This window comes from Podarcis bocagei, assembly GCF_964188305.1.
Source record: "Podarcis bocagei genome assembly, chromosome: 3".
In the NCBI taxonomy this organism is placed as follows: domain Eukaryota; kingdom Metazoa; phylum Chordata; class Lepidosauria; order Squamata; family Lacertidae; genus Podarcis; species Podarcis bocagei.
Genome location: NC_138127.1, coordinates 84177747 through 84194928, shown reverse-complemented (window position 1 = coordinate 84194928; position 17182 = coordinate 84177747). Strand labels below are relative to the sequence as shown.

Below are 17182 nucleotides of genomic sequence, written 5' to 3'. Positions count from 1 at the left end.
CAAATAAAAACCTAGCATATTTGGAAGAGGGATGCTAGCCTAACCATTACCTTCTATGCTGTTACTATTTTTTTATTTTTTTTTACATAAGTAAAAAGTGACCTTTCCCCTTCTGGCATGGTGGTGTGCCTCGAGATTTTTTTCATGAAACAAGTGTGCCTTTGCCCAAAAAAGGTTGGGAAACACTGCCCTAGAATATGGTACCGTACAGGGAGCTTCTGTGTTAAGACACACAGGGGCTTATTAGTAGATTGGTGTGGGGGAAAGTTGAAAATTACTGATGAAGAGGGAAAGAAGGAGGATGAAGAGGAAAAAGAGGTTTCTTTTCTTGTCGTGCGGTTGAATTCCATTGTTTAATGACTTGCCTTTCTGTTCCCTTGTACTTCTGCATTTTTGCCTACAGTACAAAAATACGCTGAATGTTGAGTTGTACAGTGGTGCCCCGCAAGATGAATGCCTCGCAAGACGAAAAACCCGCTAGACGAAAGGGTTTTCCGTTTTTCGATGCGCTTCGCAATACGAATTTCCCTATGGGCTTGCTTCGCAAGACGAAAATGTCTTGCGAGTCTTGCGATTTTTTTCGCTTCCCCCCCTCTTTTTCTAAGCCGCTAAGCCGCTAATAGCCTTTTAGCCGCTAAGCCTTTAATAGCCGCTAAACCTGCTAAACCGCTAATTGCGCTAATCCGCTAATAGGGTTGCTTCGCAAGACGAAAAAACCGCTAGACGAAGAGACTCGCGGAACGGATTATTTTCGTCTTGCGAGGCACCACTGTAAATGATATGTTATTTTGAGGACAGTTTGCAAAAACAACACACCCTGAGAGTAATAGGCCTGGGTGCTTTTGCTCTGCCTTGCATTGGATCATGATGTTCTCATACGGTCTGAAGTGCATTTAATTCAATCTGCATAGGCGTCAGCTGCACTCTATGGGACTCACATGAATTTGTTTCTACGTGTATAAACCCCTCTGCAGATATGATGCTGGAATGTGTGGATATCAAGACTGGGATGGATGAGTGTAATCCTAATCAAGCATAGCCCCAAAGTAAGAGTTTTGAAAAATCAATATTAGATCATTGGGTGCTTTTGCGTGATCTCTCTGTGTCTCTCGTTAACAAATTCAAGCACTGACAGGGCCTTTGCTTTTGTTTTTCAGATTGTTTCTCGAAAAAATCCAGAAGATGTCCAAGAGGTAAACTTTTTTTTTTAAAAGCATCTTTGGTTCTAGCATAGGTGTGGCACAAACTGTTTTGTCTTTTTATATTGCGAAATAGAGCAAGTAAGTTCTGTTCCTGTTTTAGTGACTAGATTGGCAATTGATGGGTAATCTTGTTTCTGCTGCCTCAGTCGGTCATTTGCTCACAGGCTAAGTCTAGGGACCTCCTGTGCAGGTGTGCATACACCTCCACATGTACACACACACACACACACGTTCCTCATCTTCTATCTGATATTTGAAAGAGAGACCTAATGGATTGTTAAGGAAATGGATAGCAATGCACTTTTCTCTTTCAAGTTACCATTGTGTAATTAGCACAGTTCTAATTAAATTAGTGAGGTCCTCAGTCCTACCTTGGGTGTGTTACCTACCCAACATAACTGTGAACTCCTGGTGGCCATGAAGCTTTGCCCAAAATAACAAATACAGTACACACACACACACACACACACACACAGAGAGAGAGAGAGAGAGAGAGAGAGAGAGAGAGAGAGAGAGAGAAAACAATGCCCAAAGCATAAGCACGGCACCACTTTCTGAAAACATCTTAAGAGTCAGGGAAACTATTTAATAGCCTATCTACAACAAATACTAGAATGATGGATGGAGAATTGGAGAGAGATGTGATCCATAGCCATCTGAACACCAGGCGGTGAAAGTGATTATGTAAGATTAACAGGATGCAAAACAGAGTTGACAAAAGGAAAAATAAGGGTAGGAAGGTAGGAAACCGTCATCTCTGACGGGCAGTGGCTCCCTAGAGCCTCAGGTAGAGAGGTCTGTCATATAATTTCCTACTTTTTGTCTGAACATTTCTGGGATGAAATCTGAGATTTTATTCATTCACATCATGTGCTCTACCACTGAGCTATGGCTTCTTTCCCAAGGGAAGCGGAACACTCTAAAATACTTGCAGCTGAGAAAGTCTTCACATAAACCTTCGGGCAAAAGCTTTGATGAGTGGAGGAGGGCTGTTTATGCGAACACAAGCAGGCCAAAGGCCCATTCAGGTCACATGCATGCCATGCAGTTAGGGCACCTGACTTCCCCAGAAAGAATCCTGGGCAATGTATTTTCTTAAGGGTGCTGGGTTTGTCCCTCTGTGAGGAATAAACTACACTTCCCATGATTCTTTGTGGGAAACCATGTATGTTGTGGATGTGAAAGCAGTTCAGCATCTTCTTGTTATGGTGACCACATGTGCATCTGCACATGTGAAGCCTGCAACAGGACCCGAGTCCTGCTTGCAGCAACTGGCATACAGAAGCATACTGCCTTTGACAGTGAAGGCAGAACATAGCAATCATGGCTAGTAGCCACTGATAGCTTTATCCTCCAGGCACAGGCCAGGAGGCCTGAGGCTGTGAACAGAGCAATATAATTCCACTTGTGCAGTTTTGGGGTGGGAGATGCTCAGCCCCCGTACTGCTGAAGTGCTCACCCGGCTGCATGAAACAGGAGAACCGATGTTTCTCAGTCTTTCTTGCCACATTCCTCATGCAAGGCTTCCTGACACGTTTTGCATGAGAAAGACACGTTCTCTTTAGATTGAAAACTGTTTCTGCACGCGAAGTAGACTTCTGGGCATGATGCAAGAAATCAGCATGTAGGAAGGTGCAGGCAGAATCAGACAAGAGGGACTGAAAAGAGCAGATGGGTCTGTAGGCAGAGGGGTGAGTGAGAAAGGGTGAGTAAGGTCAAGGAGAGTTGGGAGTGCTTAACACAAGGTTCTGGCAGTATGCTGGTAGTGAGAATAAAGTGGGTATGATTTCAGTGAGATGGGATTCTAGCAGAGGCATTTTGAAATGATGAAAGAGGGTGGAAGGGAAAGTTGGGAAGATGGTCAGGGTAGATATATCACAAAGCCTTCTCCCTTGTGGCTTCTACAGTATATTTAATATTTCAAAATAAGATCTTTGCCATAATGAAAGATGCTTTATGCACTCCCACTTCACCCACAATCTAGAAATAAAACATTTTTTCATAGACTCAGTTGGTTCACCTATTTATAGCAAATTTAGTAAAATCTATCATCTATCCATCTATCTATATCTATCTATCTATCTATCTATCTATCTATCTATCTATCTATCTATCATCTATCTATCTATCTATCATCTATCTATCTATCTATCTATCATCTATCTATCTATCTATCGATATCTATCTGTCTATCTGTCTATCTATCTATCATCTATCTATCTATCTATCTATCTATCTATCTATCTATCATCTATCTATCATCTATCATCTATCATCTATCATCTATCATCTACCATCTATCATCTATCATCTATCTATATCTATCTATCATCTATCTATCTATCTATCTATCTATCTATCTATCTATCTATCATCTATCTATCATCTATCTATCTATCTATCTATCATCTATCATCTATCATCTACCATCTATCATCTATCTATATCTATCTATCTATCTATCTATCTATCTATCTATCTATCTATCTCTATCATCTATCTATCATCATCATCAACAACAACTATCATCTATCTTATCAACGAGGGAAATTTTTACTTGAAACAACCTGATTGATTTTGACAGTCCTTGGATATGGATCATTGAGTAAGAACAAATATAAAAATGGATTAATTACAGAAACATTATCCCAGTACTGTCAAATTGTTTGCTTCCTACTTTCTGTGTGCAAGGGTAAAACCAAGTTGCCAAATCTTTTCCTTGTTTGCCCAGTGGAGGGTGGAGAACCTGCAGCCTTCATAGATGTTGCTGGACTCCAAATTCTATAATGCCTGGCCCAGTGGTCATGCCGGCTTGACCTGATGGGAGTCGGAGCCCAACAAAATCTGAAGGGCCACAAGTTCTCCATCCCTGCATTGATCACAATCTTTCTCAGACCTTTTCTATTTCACCTTTACGTCTGTGACGAAGGCAGACCAGCAAATGAACTCTCTTCCAGATTTGTCCTCTTCTAGTTTGTAACTTGTTGTTCACCTTTTCCAAGGAGGATCCTGAACTGGAAATAACCTGTGAAAACAGGTTGCCATTATCATCCTAAAAAGAAGAGCCTGCTGGATTGAGCCAATGGCCCATCTGGTCCAGCCCCCTGTTCTCACAGTGGCCAGCCAGATGCCTGTGGGAAACCCAGAAGCAGGACCTGAGCACAAAAGAGCACGCTCTGCCTCCTGCGTTTTCCAGGAACTGGTTTCAGATGCGTTATTGCCTCTGACTATGGAGGCAGAGCATAGCCGCCATTTTGTCAGACTAGCCATAAGTGTTACATTCACGAGGCACACCGTGGCCTGGTTCACACATCCCATTAAACCATAGTTAAAATACACAAGCCATGGTCTGGCTTGTCACATCATCTGAACCTGGGCTCTTGGTTTGTTTCTCTCTAGACAAACCATAAGCGGAAGAAATAAAAAAATTCCTTCCAGTAGCACCTTAAAGACCAACTAAGTTAGTTCTTGGTATGAGCTTTCATGTGCATGCACACTTCTTCAGATACACTGAAACAGAAGTTGCCAGATCTTTCTATATAGTGAGAAGGTGGGGAGGGGTATTACTCAGAAGGGTGGTGGGAATGGGTGATTGGCAGATAGCTGAGATGAGCCTGTTGACTACTCTTAACGACTGCAATAGGTCTTACAGGAAAAGGCAAGGGGTGAGAAGGTGAGAAATGGCTTAGTCATGTATAATGACCCATTCCCACCACCCTTCTGAGTAATACCCCTCCCCACCTTCTCACTATATAGAAGGATCTGGCAACTTCTGTTTGTGTGCATGCACACGAAAGCTCATACCAAGAACTAACTTAGTTGGTCTTTAAGGTGCTACTGGAAGGAATTTTTTTATTTTGACTATGGCAGACCAACACGGCTACCTATCTGTAACATAAGCGGAAGATAAAGTTTGTTTTCGGCTTGCCACTTGTGGTTTATTTGGAGGAAAGAAACCACAAGCTTGGGTTTGGATGACACAACTAGTCTGACTTTGGGTTGCTTTTCAGAAGCAGGTCAGATCCTGCTTGTGGGCTTCCCATAGGCACCTGCTTGTCCACTGTGAGTGCAGGATGTTGCATAATATGGGGCTTTGGCCTGATGCACCAGGGCTTTTCTTATGTTCTTATGGTATGTCATTGTAAGTTTATCAGCCATTGTAAGTTTACTTTCTGTTGCTGTTCTACAATCCCCAAACCTTGACATTTCTCCAGGGCTTTATTAACAAAGCATAGTAATGCATTTCCTTTCTGGGCCTTAATGGTTTCTGAAAGTGCAAACACTAAGGTGCCATACATGGTAAATCACCAGGGAGTTTTAATTTATATAGATGCGGAAGGCAGATAATAATGCTGGTACACCAAAAGCATTTGTTTGCAGCAGCAAATGCTGCTGATGTGAAGGTTTGCAGCAGTTGACTGTAAGACATTCACTATTTCAGACTGATGCCTAAACCTTTCTCTGCATGAAATAAAATTACTTTTCAAATGGGTTTGGCTTAATGTCTTGTGTGAGCCAGTTCATTGCACAGGCTCTGTTTTAAACAGAGATGTGATTCCAGTGGGATTCCCCCATCCCATTAATCTGTTGGAAATGGAAACAAGACCTACTGTTTCAGGGGTGGTGAACCTTTTTCAGCTCAAGGGCTGCTTTCCCTTCTAGGTAACGCTCTGAGGGCCACGGGTCTGTGCTAAGTGGAGCTAGGAGCAAATGCTAATTTACTCACACATCCCACTCTAACCCCCCATGTAGGCAAGGAGGAAGCACTTATCAGAGTTCAAATACACATTGTAGCCTGGCAAAAGCACTCAAGGGGGACTCAAAGTATGACCAGGGAGGGATGTGGCCGTGGGAGAGTCCTGAGGGCAAGATAGAGAAGCCTAGAGGCCTTCATTTGGCTTAGGGCCTCTTCTATGTTCTTAAAGCAGCAACAACAGCACACATAATTTATAATTTTGGAGCCATTAGTGTCTTTTGCTTCCAAACAGTTGTTCACGTGTAAACTTTGGCCCAGGTACAGGGTGAAATGCGCTGTTCGTTGTCAGAAAAGAACCTGCCATTTGTCCATATGGAATGTCTGACTTCCAAACTTGGAGATGAGGGAAATTATCTGGCAAATAGATAGTGCAATTGTGTTTAAATTGTTTTGTTTGATTGCCAGTTGGCTTTGCTTAAAGCTAGTATTATGTGCAGTATATTTTAAAATATATATTACATAATAAATAACAATAACAACAATAACAATAAATGAACCATGATCATCCAGATTTTACTCTTAGGGTTAGAAGTGTCAAGACCTGGAAAGAACAGTATCCCCCTTTCTGCTTTTTCCAATTCTTTGGAGAGAAAAAAAGCAAGTTAAAAACCACATTGCCAATTGCCACTGGAAAGAGGCAACACAATCTGCAAGGCATTGAGGCCCTCAGCTATGTTTAGTTGGTGTGTCCTGGTGTTTGCTGGGTCTTGCTCAGTCTGCTCCTGATTATTGCTCTAGAAAAAGGAACAGTCCACTTCAGATCTTCTGAATTAGCACTGAGTTTTCTCACCAGAAAGCCTATTCTTAATTTGAATAGTGTTGCAATTTGAGTAGCCCATCAGCTTCTATGTCTAGCTGCTTTCAGAAAATTCTTACCACTGGCAATTTAAGTGGATGGCTATTTAGAACTTTGTGGCAGGGCCGTCTTGAGAGGAAGGACAAGATGGCGGCCATCTCCATTTCTACTACAGAAAGTGACTGGACTGGAAGTAACAGTAAACAGTAAACACTGACACATCCACCACACCTGAGGGTGGCAAGTTAGCTTAAGGGGTGCAGGGCTGGCTGCGTGGCACACATACCTCTGCCCCCAGCAGAAGGGGGCTTTTCTGATGCTCCTCATACACTTCAGTACCTGCCACCTGAGGCAGCTTCCTCACTCTGCCTTATAGTAGGGCTGGCCCTCTCTGGTAAAGTGGCAGGAGCTTTAAAGGGATGAGTCTTGATGTAAATCTTTGAGGTGAATGGCTTTCCTCAGAGTAAGAACCTTCCATGATTCACTTTGCAGTGAATTTGGGTCATTGTATTTGCTCACTTCAACACCTTATCAATTTTATCTATCCCCTCCACCTTTACCATAAGAATCGGCAAATGTTTCTTGTTTTCATCTTAACCAAAGAGCTGCTCTGGTTTCTTAATTTTTTCATTCCAGCAAAAATGTTATAACTAGGTGGAATAGGCACAGACCACATATTCTTAGCATATCATTATTTTTAGTGGTGGATTTTCTGTTTCTGTTCTTGTGGGTGGACATTATTCTTCTCCCTTTCCTTTCACTTTTGGTTGCTGTTAAAGAAATACAATAAGACAGAACCCTTTTGCCATGCTTAGCACTCCTTGTAGCACCCTCCTCTTCTGCTGTATCATCCGCTCGAAGATGTTAGTTTGCTACATAACTGCTGCAAATGAGGCTGAGGTTTTGAACCAAGGGGTGGCAAAGGGCCATAGTAGCTGGTTGTTGTTCCTTAATGCTTCAGTGGTCAATCTGTGCCAGCCACCATTTTTGTTAGGGGTTAAAGGCCTGCAGTATGGACAGGGCCCAAACCCGAAGTGGATGGGACCAAGGCATACAGGTGTGCAGACATAGGCACACACATGTACACACACATAGATTTTGAAACAAAGTTGGCTGACGACCGAAGCGTTTTGGGCTGCTGTGTGCCCCTCTCTGAGATTCTAATTTAGATGTAGTGACTTCACTTCCCTTGGGGCCAGCCCAATGCATTCTGCCACCTGAGGCAAAGGACAAGATACACCCCTCCAAACAAAATTCTGTGCGCAGAATCCAGCTGGACTGGCAGCTGAATCTTACTTCAGCAGTAGTGGAGGGCAGCGGCAAAGGGGGCAAAGGCATATCTCTGTCTCTTGATACTTTGCCACCACTGCCCAACCACCTGGTGCCTGAAGCAGCTGCCTCACTCTGTCTAATGCAGGGACGTCCAACTCCCAATAGACCGTGATCCACTCACAGTATAAAAAAACTGGCAGTGATCTGCCCATTGTCGTTGGATGGACCTCAGTTGTTGAGAGCTTTTTTTAGGAAGCCAAAGTTCTTGTGCTTTTTGGGGGAGGCCAAAGTTGTTGAGCTTTTAGGGGAGGCGAAGTACCGTAGATCACTGAGGAGCCAGAGATCTACCAGGAACACCCCACAATCTACCAGTAGATCATGATCTACCTGTTGGGCATGCCTGGTCTAACAGAAGGGCTGTCGCTGGCCGTGCTGCCAAGAGTGCCAAACTGTTTGTCTCCAACTATGGGTGACTGCAAGGGTGGGGGTTAGCAACACGGGCTGTTCCCCCTTCAGCAGTTAACTGTAACCTCCGGATTCCAAGCTTTTGGTTTTATTTTGTTTTTCAAAAAGAGTGTTTTCTAGCATTTGTAGAGATAGCGTTTGTAGGACCCTCGTACCTATGGGACCGCCTCTCCTGGTATGTCCCACGGAGGACCTTACGGTCTTCAAACCAAAACATCTTGTAGGTCCCGGGCCACAGGGAGGTTAGGCTGGCCTCAACCAGAGTCAGGGCTTTTTTGGCTGTGGCCCCGATCTGGTGGAACGCTCTGTGACAAGAGACTAGGGCCCTGCGGAACTTGACATCTTTCCGCAGGGCCTGCAAGACAGAGCTGTTCCACCAGGCCTTTGGCCAAGGCACAGTCTGACCCCCTCCTTTGGTAATCCTCACAGAACTCTAGCCCAATGGTTGCCATTAATCTGATTTTGAATTGATTTTAGAATGAATTGATTTTAGAATAATGTGTTTATATTTGTAAGTAAAACAGATATTACAGAATGCTGCAAGTCCCCATTGATCTTTCCTTTGAAAGGAAGTCACATCCCCAGGTTAGCGCTATGCCTGGAACTTCTTCCTGCCCAGCAAAGTGAGGAGCCTGTGATAGTATAAAGTAAAATTTATATAGGCAACCTGAAATCATTTTATGTGTCCTGGGGGTGTCTTTTCCTGGCGTTCTTCAGCCCATGTTTATACATGTTGCATAATGTTTGAGCTGCAAAAGAGGAACTGAGAGAAGGGCTGTAGTTCAGTGGTAGAGCCTTCCTTGCTTGCCAAATGTCCCGGGTTCAAATCCCTGACATTTTCATGTAGGACTGGACAAGAAATGTTGGGCCCCTCCAGACTTCTGGTTTTTGTGTGTCTTTGTTTTGCGGGTTTATTCTGCAGCATGTCATTGATTTAATAATAGAGTGTTGGGGTGGATTTCTACTGGATAGTCTATGCATCCTTCCGCTTTATTTGTTGCTTTGCAATGCTCCCGCAATGTTACTGCTACTATTGCTGTTCGGAGGGGCACCTTTGAGTTATTATAGTGCAACAAAAGCGAGACACACACCTGTGGGGATGTTCATGATATAAAAAGTCACAGGATTTTAGCAGGAAGCTGCAGGAGATGCACGTACTGGGAATGAGGCAACATGTCTGCCTTGAAACCTTTGCAGGTGCAAATAGTATTGAAAGGAAGGTTGTGTATAACTGCCCTGATACCACAAATCACAGAATCACAGAATTGATCATCTAGTCCAACCCCCTGCAATGTAGGAATCTTTCACCCAACGTGGTGCTCGAACCCAAGACCCTGAGATTAAAAATTTCATGGTCTGCTGACTGTGCTGTAATCATGAATGCACAATACAAAGCAAATTGAAATGGGGGGGGGGGAACTGTCCCGAAAACCTGCAGTTCTGCTGCCACTCAGTGTAGTAGACAATACTAAGGTAGCTAGACCAGTGGCCTGACTCAGTATAAAGTAGCTTTCTTCTGTTAACCCAAATCCACAAATGCCCTTTCATTGGGGTGGAAATTGCTTAAGTTCAAGCACAGCAGCTGCTTGTGTAGTTTAAGTAGTTTATGGACTGCCTTGGAGATTAATTGTTGCTTAATATATTGGCTGAACGATACTTCGCAGGGATGCGGGTGGGTGTACAGCAAGGGCAAGATTTGATTAATAGCTGCAGTTAAAGAGTTTAGTGACTTTTAAAAAGATCTCATAGGGCACGTATAATGCGCTACTGTGTTGATTTCTGCCATTCTTGGTAAATGCTCAATTAGCAGGAATGATTGCCTCATGGGTGTTTGTTTTCTGTTTTCACTTCAGATAGTCGTTTGGAAGAGATACAGTGACTTTAAGAAATTGCACAAAGAACTCTGGCAGATTCATAAACACTTATTCAGGCATACAGAATTGTTTCCTCCTTTTGCTAAAGCAATAGTATTTGGTAAGCATATATACTTTTTTAATTTGCTAAAATCATTTGGGAATGATTGGTGAATAAATCTGTGGATTTTCAGAGTTCTGTATTGTGCTAGCATTGTTTTGATTCTGCCAAAAGCAACATAGTAACTGAAGTATATTGTGTGTGATCAGTTTAATAATAATAATAATAATAATAATAATAATAATAATAATACCCCACCCATCTGGCTGGATTTCCCCAGCCACTCTTTTAAACACTAGTAACTGGTATTGCATAAGGAAACAAAAACCCACAAACCTCTCCTCACCCCCTACACTTGGTCTATAACACGTGTTAAGTTTTATTAGTGACTGTAGAAACTTAGACATAAATGATAGTGCAGATCTGCAAACTTTGCAGGGAGACACTTCTGTGGATTCGGTGTAGACCCAACACTACCTAATATTTTATTTCATATGTAATATTTTATTTCACATTTTCATATCCCGGAGTTCCTTAAGCATTTCTTATTACTTCCTTCATTTGTGCAGATTCCCCCTCCCTTTTATTTTTGAAATGCACCAAGGGTTAGCCGTTAACCATAATTTCTTCATGTGTTTTTTAATAACCACAGGGTTAGCTCCAAACCACAGTTGGCTGTTGTGCTGATCTGTGAGTTGAGATAACTGTGGTTAGTCATGTATTAGCTCTGAAAAATTATTAGGAAAGGGAAATCTCATGGGCTTGAGGCTGCAAAGCATTCCTGGTATTATAACCCCAATTGCACAGAAAGGGCTTCTATACTTCCAAGTGTGATTATCTTCTTAAAAATAAGAAATTTTAGTATTTTGTCCGTGTTAGGGCAGAGGGGGCTCACCTGGTGGGTCAGAGCCGCAGTGTTAGCTTCCTGGCGGCAGGGTTGCTGCATCTTACCAGAGAAGATTGGGAGGGTGGCATGGTGCAAATGCACTTGTGGAGTGACTTCACCACTGCCCTCACACACTGCACTGACCTCTCTGCTACCTCCTCTTCCCAGTGAGTGACAGCAATGCTGCAGTCAGAAAGCTACCATTGTGGCTCTGCCCGACTGGGTGAGCTGCTGTTGAATTAGAGGTGGCAAACATGGTGCCTTTCAGATGTTGTTGGACTGCAACACACACCTTCCTTGTCAGGTCACCCTGGGAGTTGGAGCCCAACATAATCTGAAGGTCACTTTGTTGGCCGCCCTTGTACTAAATTAAACAAGAGAGGAATTGCTAGGACAAAGCAACCATAATAAGAGAGAGAGCTAGCTAGGTCTCACAACTTCTGCTAGCACCAAGAAGGAGCCTTGTATCAGGCTGCAGAAAGGCTTTCTTTCCTTTGAGCTTTGCAGTTTCTCTGGGTTTCTCCGTTGCAGAATAACATATTGGCCCAGACTGAATGGGTTTTTTTGCGATGCTCATGCCGTGCCTAGAACAGGATTGGGCCACACTTGGCTACCGAATTGCCACAGAGCGTTAAGTTTTTATAAAGCTCAAGGACATGATGCTGACGTGCCCAAAAGACTTGGCAAATAGAGGGGGTGGCCAATGTATTTCTATAATGTAAAAGTCATCCTGGTTAGTATACAGAGCTGCTGAGCAAGTGGTCCAAAAGCAAGTGACAAAATTATTGCATCTCTGAAGTGGCAGGCAGCTGTGACGTTTGAAAGACATGCACCAGGGCTTCCCCGATTTCTTGTTGCAATTGCACCTCTTCCTGCTGAATGCAAAGGCCATGTTCGTGGTGGGGACCATAGTTCAGTAGAAGAGAACCTGGTGCAATCTTTGCAATCTTCTGTCAGGTAGCAGTGACAGTGAGATGAATCACCTCTGTGCCACAATCAGTGGAGGCTTAAAGGTAGCAAGTCGAGGACCCACTTAGAAATGTGCCGTATGTGCAAATAACGATGCCGCCCATCAAACTATATTCATTATTAGGGACTACGCTTTGCTCTGTTTGCCCACCAACCCCACCTGCCCCCTACCAAACCCCCCTTGCCAAAGCCACACACACACACACACACACACACACACACACACACACACACATTGTTGCTGCTAGAGTACCCAAAACTTTCCTAAGTACCCACTATCTCTGAGGGTGCCGGAGAAAGAAGCCTGCTAGTCTGGAGGTGGGGTGGGTGGGTGATGAAGGAGAGAACAAAGCTTCTTTCTCCCCTTCTTTTCTTCACTGCCAATGCTGTGGGAAGTGTGAGAAAGAAGCCTGCCCACTGGCCTGGGCTGCCAGTCTGCCTATTGGCCTACTCGCCTGCCTCCATCTCCAGTTCCTTCCCTTCTTGCCCACCCCCCATAGCATGCCTGAGAGCCCAGTTTGTCCTCATGGTGCAGTTCACTGCCCCACCTGTCTGTGGCCAAGTGAACTGCAGTGTGATAACATTCGTAGATTTTCATTATATGTATAGAAAAACATGTTTGACGATATTAGAGTATGCACTTTCCCATGTATATTTGGCTAAGTTCTCTGCCATGTGTCGGGAGTTATGTAGCACATAGTTCAGATGGTGCAGATATCATATATACACCTGTATACTTTTTGTCCCGGCTTTCAATGAAAATACTGATTTTTCAGATGGTCAGCTACACTATGCACTAAAGGTTCTAGAGCATCTCCTGCCTTTTATTCACCTAGGTAAAGGGAAAGGACCCCTGACCATTAGGTCCAGTCGTGGCCGACTGTGGGGTTGCGGCGCTCATCTCGCTTTATTGGCCGAGGGAGCCGGCATACAGCGTCCGGGTCATGTGGTCAGCATGACTAAGCCGCTTCTGGCGAACCAGTACCTATTTATCTAATTGCACTTTGATGTGCTTTCGAACTGCTAGGTTGGCAGGAGCAGGGACCGAGCAATGGGAGCTCACCCCGTTGCGGGGATTTGAACCGCCGACCTTCTGATCGGCAAGTCCTAGGCTCTAAAGTTCATTAAAATCAGGAGGCCCTGACCCCCCCCCCCATTGTTGTGTGGATGGGAGATCCCAAACCTTTCCCCCAATGATTCTTCCTTGGGAATCCCCTCCCCAGAGAGGGACATCTGGCTGGCTTCCTTTTATCATTGATCTTTCAGAGGGTAGACAAAATCTTCCTGCTTAGGAAAGCATTATGATTGCCACATTAGCTGGTGAGATTGTGACTTTTTTAAAACTGCTTTTTGCAAACTGTATAAGCAATTTGTTGTGTTAAACTGCTTCATTGTTGTTTATCCATTTATATGATTATGCCAGCCATTGTGAGAGGCATGTGCTGATCATGGAGGGTAGCAGTATTAAAACATCTAAGTTGGCAAGTATTTTTCCATCCTACTGAGTACAGTTGGCTGGTAAGGGCAGGTGTTTGTAAGTCGCTTTGGGTTGCCTTGGGCAAGGCAAAGCAGCTAACAAATTTAATAAAGAATAAGAATAAGAATAAGGTATGGGGATGCCATTGAAAGTGATTGTTGTTCTCTAAATCCCGGTTGTTATTTTTTGCCTTAAATTTTGAATTAATTGGATAATAATTTAGCCAGTCTTGGAAGAGGTCATGGCTGGCTGGTGCTCTGAACAGGAGCACTTGATGTTGCAACATTTTGTTGCAGGTCCCATTTCTCTAATGGAATTTCCAGCATGCTTGTAATAATACAGCAGTTCTGAGGAGTTCCCTAAAGGAAGCAATGATGAATAAAACAGTCCCCCCCCCCTTCAAACCATCATCTCCTTACCTCTCTGGATGCTTTTATTGAGTTGCATGAGCAAGATTAGAATCCTGGGTAAAATGTGCTCTGAAAGTGGCATTGTTTAATTTCTCTGCTCAAGCAGAGGTTGTAAAATATTCAACGTCGTGATTGGGTTTTGTGGGTTTTGTGTGTGTGTGTGTGTGTGTGTGTGTGTGTGTGTGTGTGTGTTTAACAACAGCTTGCATTGGGAACAAGATTTGGCAAGAGCGAGAGCCCAATAGAAGGGCGGACAAATATTTGGAAGGATGAGAGTAAGACTGGATTGTTTTGCGCATTTGGAATAGTAAAATTAAGGTGATGCGCCTGACAGTTATTGCTCATTAGTTTTCTCATTTATTTTTTTGAAAAAGCAAAAACTAATTCCCCTGCTTTCAAGACATTTTCTAACACAAAATAGGGACGAAAACCTATTGTTACCTGCTCCTTTGTTCTGTAGACCTTCCCAGTCAGGGATGGTGGGGGTTGGAATCCATTTGGAGGATACCATGTTGGCTAGCCCTGTCTTGGTGTATATACAGAACAGAATATCCACAGAACAATTAACCTAAGTACCCCACGTTGAAAGAAAAGGCTGTAGCGTGGAAGGCAGTGCTGGTTACCACTGGACCAGAGCCCACCAAACATCTGCAGGCCACGTTCATGAACCTAAACGCCTTCTCTGAGTGCCAGTCTTTACGTCGCAAGGCAAGTTGTTAAGCCTTCAAAATCTACTAGGGGCCAAGCTGATCTTCCCTTTATGGGAATAATCTCAAAAAGGCAGCCCACGTCCAGCAAGGCTTAGTTCTCTGGGTGATGAGGGAAGCCACAGTGTGCCCATTCTCCTCTCCTCACCTCCGTAGCCGCACAGCAACTTGAATAAATGTTTTCTAAATACTTCTGTAGTCCGGAAGAGCTGCTACATTCCTTTCTCTCTGCACCCTGTCCCCCTTTGCAAAATGGGTGGAGAGCTAAGAATTCCCCCGTTCCCACAAAGTTTCAAAGATGGAAAGCCGATGTATTGTTCTTTCGGTGCTGCTACAATAGAGACCTGTGCACCACGGGGTTATAAGAACCCTTTGATGGTGAGGAAAGAGTTTATGCTGTTTTCCTGAATTTTGCTTGGAGTTTTCCACCTTCTCCACCAGTTAGACAATGCTGGCACAGAGCATGGAAACCAAAAGTTAATGACAATAGACCCAGCTGCTCAGCTTTCTTTGATCTTCGGTCCTGCTCCCAGATCTGGCTCCAGCAAAGTAACTTATAACCCCGTACGCACCTACTCAAAAGTGAGTGCCGCTGAGTTACTCCTAAGTGTGCATGTCAGAGTGTAGCCTTAATCAGTATTTTAAATTCCTGTTCCCCTTCCTTGTGAGGCTCTCTCCAAGTGGCTTTTGAATGATTACAAATGAGATCCTTTCCCTCTACAACTTGATCTCTACAGCTCACGGCAGCCCCAGCCAGAATGGCCAATGCTGAGGGATAATGGGAGTTGTGGTGTCACAACATCTGCAGGATACCACATTGGCTGCTCCTGCTTTATTCATTCATTGAAGAGACAGCTAATACACAATGACAAACAGTGATCCTAGTCAATGTGGCACAGAGCAATAATGCATCTCTCTCACTCAGAGCCAATAGTCCTCTTAAAAACTCCAAACTCTGCAACTTTTCTAAATGGCCGAAGTGAACTGTCCATAGTAACTGGCGTAGTCTTTTATATCTGACCCGTGTTAGAAAGTCAGATATAAAAACCAGGCGCCAAATGGCTCCTAAAACCAAGGTTTCAGTCGCCAAAACCAAATGTCTAGTTGCCATTTTGGGACAAGCTGGCTGTAAATTCTTATTTTTCAAATGATGGACTGACTGTGATTGATTCTCAGTTAAACATCTGGCTAGTTCAGATGGCAAACTTGAGCTAGGTGCAGTGTTTCTCAACCTGTGGGTCCCCTGATGTTGTTGGACTACAACCCCCATCATTTCTAGCCAGCATGACCAGTGGTCAGGGATGATGGGAGTTGTAGTCCAACAACATCTGGGGACCCACAGGTTGAGAACCACTGAGCTAGGCTAAGAACTTGGAGAACTTAAAGAAGAAAAGCCACCTGATCCAGGGACAGTCCACAAATATCTTGCCCACAAATATCTTGGCCTATTCCTACCCCGTCTTTTAATAGTGACACAGACCATTCATAACGTAAGAACATTCTTCACAGCTGTGAGCGGGGCAGTGGGGTGGGATAAGTGAAGACAAGTGACAACCATGACGTTGTTCAGTGCTCCTGAAGCATTTTGGTTCCTGCAATTCATTCTGATAGTGCAGATAAAATATAACGGATAGAATTCTACAGGGTGTGGTTATTAGTGTGTGAAAGCGGTCCAGATCCAAGGATCCCCAGGCAGGCACCTCCGGATGGTGGAGATGTCTGATGCCATCCTGGCGCCCAGGCATCTTCACTTGGTCACAAGCGGCTGATAACCAGGTGCAAAATGCGTCAATGCCTGACTCATTTCGAACACTGATTATGACATTACAGTGAAAAGTCATTGGAGGGCTGTTTCAGTGTGTAAAGTTAAGAACACAAGAAGAGGCTAGCTTCTGGATCAGGCCCGTGGCCTGTTTCATCCAACACCCTCTACTCTTAGCAGCCAGTAAGAGGTATACCTGAAGGAGCGTCTCCACCCCCATCTTTCTGCTCGGACACTGAGGTCCAGCACCGAGGGCCTTCTGGCGGTTCCCTCATTGAGAGAAGTGAGGTTACAGGGAACCAGACAGAGGGCCTTCTCGGTAGTGGCGCCTGCCCTGTGGAACGCCCTCCCATCAGATATCAAAGAGATAAACAACTACCTGACATTTAGAAGACATCTGAAGGCAGTCCTGTTTAGGGAAGCTTTTAATATTTAATGCTGTATTGTTTTTAACACTTGATTGGGAGCCGCCCAGAGTGGCTGGGGAAACTCAGCCAGATGGGCGGGGTATAAATAATAAATTATTATTATTATTATTATTATATTATTATTATTATTATTATTAT

General features: G+C 43.9%; 1 protein-coding gene across 1 annotated transcript in view; it reads left to right on the top strand.

Annotated features, from left to right (window-relative positions):
- The window catches only part of RPS6KC1 (ribosomal protein S6 kinase C1), a 108674-nt gene that overhangs the window by 11002 nt on the left and 80490 nt on the right, over window positions 1–17182 (top strand). Inside the window, exons 2-3 of the mRNA XM_081185976.1 lie at window positions 1158–1193; window positions 10345–10465. Of these exons, the coding sequence (XP_081042102.1) occupies window positions 1158–1193; window positions 10345–10465 (157 nt within the window). The remainder of the gene's footprint in view (window positions 1–1157; window positions 1194–10344; window positions 10466–17182) is intronic.